The following is a 6,140-nucleotide window of genomic DNA, read 5'->3' as shown; positions in this document are numbered from 1 at the left end:
CTCCCTATCTCACAATCAATTTGCGACACGCATGGAGGGTCTTGGTATGATGCAAGAACTATAGAAGAGTTAAAATTAGAATCTTTTACTTTTCTACCTTAATAATTTCCAACTTCAATGGTCAAATGGCATGACATGTTGTGTGTAGAATTGATGACTTTGCCTACCTCTGCATGCAGTAGTGCATCCAGATTGATCGGTAAGAAAATGGTAGCTTTTCTTTGCCTTGACATCACAATACCTTGAAATAAACAAGATCACTAAAGCATGATTAGGGAAATAAAATTTCCTATTTTTCCTAGGTTGGAAGCACATAGGCGGTTACAAACAAAAGGAGATGTTAGGGAAAAGGTATCATTTTTAAGGACTTCACAAAATTTTATTTGTCCTTGTTTCATACGTTTGGCCAATCCGATTCGCATTCCGTGTACACTTCATTCGGCTCCTTTATATCTATGCAAAAAGATCAAATCTAAATATTAGAAGAAAACAGAAGTGTTTGTGGGGACATCCACCGCACTGAAGCAAAAGTGTTTTACTCACTGATATATTTGTTCTTTTGCATTCTAGATTCCAAAATGTCAAGTAACCAAACTTGTAGTAATAAAAATAAAAATGAAAAAATAATTACAGGGACTGTGATAAGTCAAACTGCTCTTATGGGTTCGATTATCTGTATATTTCTGTTTACTAGAATTACATCTTAAAACTTCTGCTCCTGAATATTTGTTTTATTAAAAATTATTTGCAATCCTCTTGATGGCAATAGTAGCGTACTTCTTAAGAACCTGAGGACACACCAATTCAATCATTGTGGAAAAAACAAGTCATGAAGGTGAGAAGTCAGATGAAGACCACGGACTTGATGTTGATCTAGCACCAATGATATATTGCAAAGCAGGAAGCCAACCTTGCCTCAATGCTAAACCCTAACACCATTGTTCCCATCTCCACACAATACCATGCCGTCCAAAATAAAGCCTGTGTCCATGCTTCTACAGCTCCTCTTCCTCAGCCTTTACCTAGCAGCCTTCACTAGTGGTGATGACCATCAATTCTTCTACTCTGGCTTCTCCGAAAATGATCTTGTTGTGGATGGAGCTACCACGATCACATCAAATGGCCTACTTGAGCTCACCAATGGAACGGACCAGCAAAAAGGCCATGCCTTCTACCCAACTCCACTGCGGTTCGTGAGGTCTCCCAATGGAACAGTGCAATCTTTCTCCACCTCCTTTGTGTTTGCCATCTTGTCTGTGTACACTGATCTAAGTGCCCATGGCATGGCGTTTGTTGTGGCACCAAGCAGAAATTTCTCATCAGCTGCATTGCCCGGTCAGTTCCTAGGCCTCACAGACATACAGAACAACGGCAATGTCAGCAACCACTTCTTTGTTGTTGAGCTTGATACCATACAAAACAAGGAGTTCAATGATCTCAACGCCAACCATGCAGGTGCCAACGTCAGTGGTCTCAAATCATTGGAGTCCTACTATGCTGGCTACTATTCCGATGAGGATGGTAAATGCTGGCTACTATTCCGATGAGGATGGTAAATTCCGCAACTTGAGCCTGATTAGCCGTGAGGCTATGCAAGTGTGGATAGACTATGATGACAAGGTTTCCGGCATCACAGTTACCATGGCTCCTTTGAAGGTTGCCAGGCCTATAAAGCCACTATTCACAACCACCTACAACCTCACAGGTGTTGTTACAGATGTTGCATACATCGGCTTCTCCTCTGCAACTGGCACAATCAATTCACGGCATTATGTGCTTGGCTGGAGCTTCAGCATGAATGGTCCTGCTCCTGTCATTGATATTGCTAGGCTACCTAAGTTACCACGAATGGGACCAAGGCCTCGATCTAAGGTATTGGACATTGTTCTACCAATAGCAACAGCTGCATTTGTCCTCACTGTTGGCACTGCTGTTTTCCTACTCATTCGAAGGAATTTGAAGTATGCTGAGCTGAGGGAAGATTGGGAGGTTGAGTTTGGACCACACCGATTCTCCTATAAGGATTTGTTCTATGCAACAGAAGGATTCAAGGACAAGAACTTGCTAGGTATTGGAGGATTCGGGAGGATTTACAAGGGGATACTTCCAGTGTCTAAATTGGAGGTAGCAGTGAAAAGAGTGTCTCATGATTCTAAGCAGGGCATGAAGGAATTCATTGCAGAGGTTGTTAGCATAGGACATATCCAACATCGCAATTTGGTGCGTGTGCTGGGCTATTGCCGAAGAAGAGGCGAATTATTTTTGGTGTACGAGTACATGCCGAATGGAAGTGTTGACAAGTACTTGTATGGTAAAGAAGGGAAGCCAATTCTTAGTTGGGCTAATAGATGGCATATCATCAAAGGCATTGCATCTTGTTTGCTCTACCTCCACGAAGAGTGGGAAAAAGTCGTCATCCATCGGGATATCAAACCAAGTAATGTCCTCCTAGATAGTGACATGAATGGACGACTTGGTGACTTTGGCCTTGCTAGGTTATATGACCATGACACTGATCCACAAACAACACACGTCGTTGGAACAATAGGGTACCTAGCTGAGGGACCGAAACTGGTGACCAGAGGGGGGGTGAATGGGAGCCGATCAAAATTTCTTTCGAAATCGATCCGTCGGCTTATATCCCGAAAATCACCACAAGCCCTCAAACCTAGGATATGAGAGAATAGGTATGGACTAGCTATCTCTTTGCGAAACGCCCTAGGAAGCTAAGCGGAAGCAAGAGAGGCAATTACGAGAGAATCTGCAGAACTCACAGCCTCGGACCGGTCAGACCGGTGCAGCACCCTGGTCAGACCGGTCAGACCGGTGCAGCACCCTGGTCAGACCGGTCGGACCGGTCAGACCGGTTATCGACACCGGTCAGACCGGTTGCTCCCAGACAGCTCGTGAACAAGGCTTCAAATGTTGAATCTCGAGCAAACGAAGTCCAAATCCAACGAAACTTGGAGGATACCTTCACAATTGTCCCGTGAACATATCCCCAAGAGATCTCTCCCAAAAGATTAAAGGATCTTGAGAATTCGAGGGAAGATCAAAGAGCATTGGGGTTTTCTCAAGAACGTGAAAAACTCCAATTCGTGAGAACTCGCGATTCCAGGGTGTTTGGCACTAGGCTAGATGAATTAGAATCGTCACAACGAGTCCAGCAAACCACAAATCAAAGGGATTGACTCCTCCAAACACGAAACACACCAAAAGAGGAGAAATCAAGTCCAAAACACAAAAGAGGAAGGGGGGGGGACGAAAAATCAGCACACAAAGATGAACTCAACATGATTTCATTCATTAATCTCAGAGGAATTCACCTATACAAAGCTAGAGCCTACCACACCATCATCCACCCTCTTGATTAGAGAGATTAGCTATAACCTAATCCTCTTTTGCGTTGGAGACCTTGGCCCTAACCGGATTAGGAGGAAGGGGAAGGAAAAAACAGAAAAGGACTCAAGAGACTCAACCCCACGAACAGGTGAGGGGGGACTTATATAGCCTGTACACGATCTCATCCGACGGCGGAGTTTCTTTCTTCGACTCGAAGCCTTCTCCGCGATGCCGCCACGTCGATGAAGATCCGGTCCGCGATTTTAGAGGGTCCGCGAAACCCGGGTAGGTGGCCGGTTTTGAGAAAATCGCCAAAACTCCACGCGAGGGGAGATTCCTGCCTCCACGCCGTGGCCCTGGACGCCGTTCCCGCCTCGGCCTTCTGACGGCCCTAGACGCCGCCCGACGCCCGTCACCTCCTCGCCCACAGCGAGGCCCTAGACGCCGTCGACACCCGTTCCTCCGCCAGTCCCGAGACCGACGCCCGTGCCTCCACGACTTGGCGTCTTCAACCGCCGTCCGCCAGCTTGGTTTTGTGGCGCAAACCAAGAAACCCGCCATCCACTGGTGCTTGCACCCTCGATCCAGGAGTGGACGCCACAGCTGCCGCCCAGCCCGAGCTCCGGTCCCGGCTGCCCTTCACCGCCGTCGACCGCACGGTCCATCGGCCGCAGCACCTCCACGGCAGCTCACCGTCGACACTCGACGCCCGTGTACCTGCAACCAAAGACTAAGAACACGATCACACCGCACGGTTGACAATTCACTCATCACAGCCAGGAGTGAGTACTGCTCATTCCTCAATCTCCCCCTTGATGAGTGCATTGTCAACACACCACCTGTAACCAGAGAAGTGAAAAATAAAAAGTAGCATGAAGAAAGTGAAGAACTCAAGCAAGTGACAAAAAGCTCAGAAAGGCAAGAACAGTCACTTACTCAAGCAAAGATCGATTCCCTAAGACAAGGGCAACGGCTCGACGCAATCGATCAAAAGCCAAAACACGACTCCTCAAAGACAGAGGTAAAGCTCGACGCAGTCATGCAAGAAGCGGAAAGAAAGCGAGGAAAGATCAGGAGTCAAAACAAAGTAGAAACTCCCCCTAAAATGCATTTCCCCCTCATACGTGCAACTCTCACAAAATGATGCACTCTCAAAGCCCAGTGCGCAACAAGTTTTTCAAAAATCCAACAACTCTCCCCCTTGTTCGATCACTTCTCTCCTAAAAACTTCTCCCCCTTGTTGGCACATGCACACATGAAGCCTAAAATATGCCTAAACCTCCCCCTGAAATCATGCTATGCAATGAATGTCGTGCAGAGGGTGTAAGTGAAACATTCAGGCATACAAAGATATGATCATCTAGTGACAGGCATGTGTGCTTCATAAACAGGAACTGAATCTAGCTCAACAGGGTATATCAATCAAGTCTAGAGCTAACAAGTTCTGTTCAGCAAAAATAAAAGCATCACCCATGATCTAGCAACAGCAAATAGGAGAAAGAAAGCAGTGCTAGCCAAACTCATACATGGTGATCCAAAACAGCCAACATATTTGATCATGAATCAATTCTGCAACTCAACACTTGCATTTGAATGAAAATTTAACAGTATATATCAAGCAAGTGTTTCTGCCAGGGGTTGAAAGCTTGTCATGCTTTACTTAGCAGCGAGGCCAAGCCTATGCCAAAGGCAGTCAGAAGCTTAAGGCACTCACTTCAGTCATGCACAGCCTTGCCCGGGTTCTCACTAGTGCTATGTGAGCCGTCCCGAAAGCTCGATCAGTGCGACAAGCAATTCCACCTGGATCTTTTCAATCCATTTCAGACATATATTTAACAATTTTAGCTCATGTCAAAGATTAAAAACCACACTAGCATGAATAAGATAGCAAAGCGTATCAATACAACCTAACATGCTAGTAGCCAGACAGGGTGATCATGTTTTCAGATTTTCAAATCAAAATAGCTTAACTCAGATGATATGACATATACTAAAGAGCAAGCTATACATGATCAAGTCTAAGAAACTACACTAGCAAGCACTAGAGGATCATAACAGTATATACAAGAATGCCAGTGTAGTGAAGCAATGCAAAATGCAAACATGTACAATGCAAATGCATCTATCAGAAGCTAGAAGGCGAGGAGAAACAAAAACAAAGACCTACAAAAAGCTAACCAAAGAGAAGTCAGCGATCAAAAGGGGTAACAAACCCCAAGCTCCCCTCGCAAGCGAGCAAAGGTGTCCTGCTCAAGTGGTTTGGTGAGGATATCTGCAGTTTGCCTCTCTGAAGGGACATGGTTCAAGTCTATGTGGCCTCTCTCATGGTTATCTCGCAGGTAGTGGAACCGGATATCGATGTATTTGGTTATGGAGTGTAGGTGTTGACACTCCTTAGAGCCCCAATTTACGTACCGCAAGCGCATGGATCGTGGTAGCTTTTTTCTTAGAGTACTCCCCCAAGATTTATCAATCCGTGGATCGGAAGCGAACTGACTAGAGTTTACCATCTAATCTATCGAACCTATCCTAAACATGAAGTGAAGATTGCATATAAACTGAACACTTGATAGATATGAATGAAGCATAAGTGTTCATCGCACCCACAACCGTATATGCGATAACACAACCAAGGAGATAGGGCCTATCGTCTCTAGGTACAGTTCTAGTCAAAAAGGTGATCAAAACATAGATTGCATCTCAACTAAAGGTACACGAAATCATCTCTCAGAAAGGCGGCTCGCAAGCGGCCTACTTTCCCAAGGTCACCGGTGCGAGGTGCGTGTCGACGCCTAAGG

General features: G+C 45.6%; 1 protein-coding gene across 1 annotated transcript; it reads left to right on the top strand.

The window, feature by feature from the left end:
* Positions 1-817: 817 nt before the first annotated feature.
* Positions 818-5,723, top strand: LOC120695143 (L-type lectin-domain containing receptor kinase SIT2-like). The gene is made up of 3 exons (XM_039978452.1): positions 818-1,521; positions 1,553-2,574; positions 5,682-5,723. Exons 1-3 carry the CDS (start codon positions 963-965, stop codon positions 5,721-5,723), a joined length of 1,623 nt encoding a protein of 540 aa, XP_039834386.1. The 5' UTR covers positions 818-962.
* The last annotated feature ends 417 nt before the right edge of the window (positions 5,724-6,140 follow it).

This window comes from Panicum virgatum, chromosome 2K, assembly GCF_016808335.1.
Source record: "Panicum virgatum strain AP13 chromosome 2K, P.virgatum_v5, whole genome shotgun sequence".
NCBI lineage: Eukaryota > Viridiplantae > Streptophyta > Magnoliopsida > Poales > Poaceae > Panicum > Panicum virgatum.
Note: the sequence above shows the minus strand (reverse complement) of the source record. Positions and strands in the feature narration are given on the sequence as shown.

Bases quoted from the DNA above. Each gene is read 5' to 3' on its own strand.
- LOC120695143 (XM_039978452.1), top strand. From the start codon at position 963: ATGCCGTCCAAAATAAAGCCTGTGTCCATGCTTCTACAGCTCCTCTTC. The intron at 1,522-1,552 runs GTAAATGCTGGC...CCGATGAGGATG, and splicing joins CTACTATTCCGATGAGGATG to GTAAATTCCGCAACTTGAGC. The intron at 2,575-5,681 runs GTGACCAGAGGG...GTTATCTCGCAG, and splicing joins TAGCTGAGGGACCGAAACTG to GTAGTGGAACCGGATATCGA.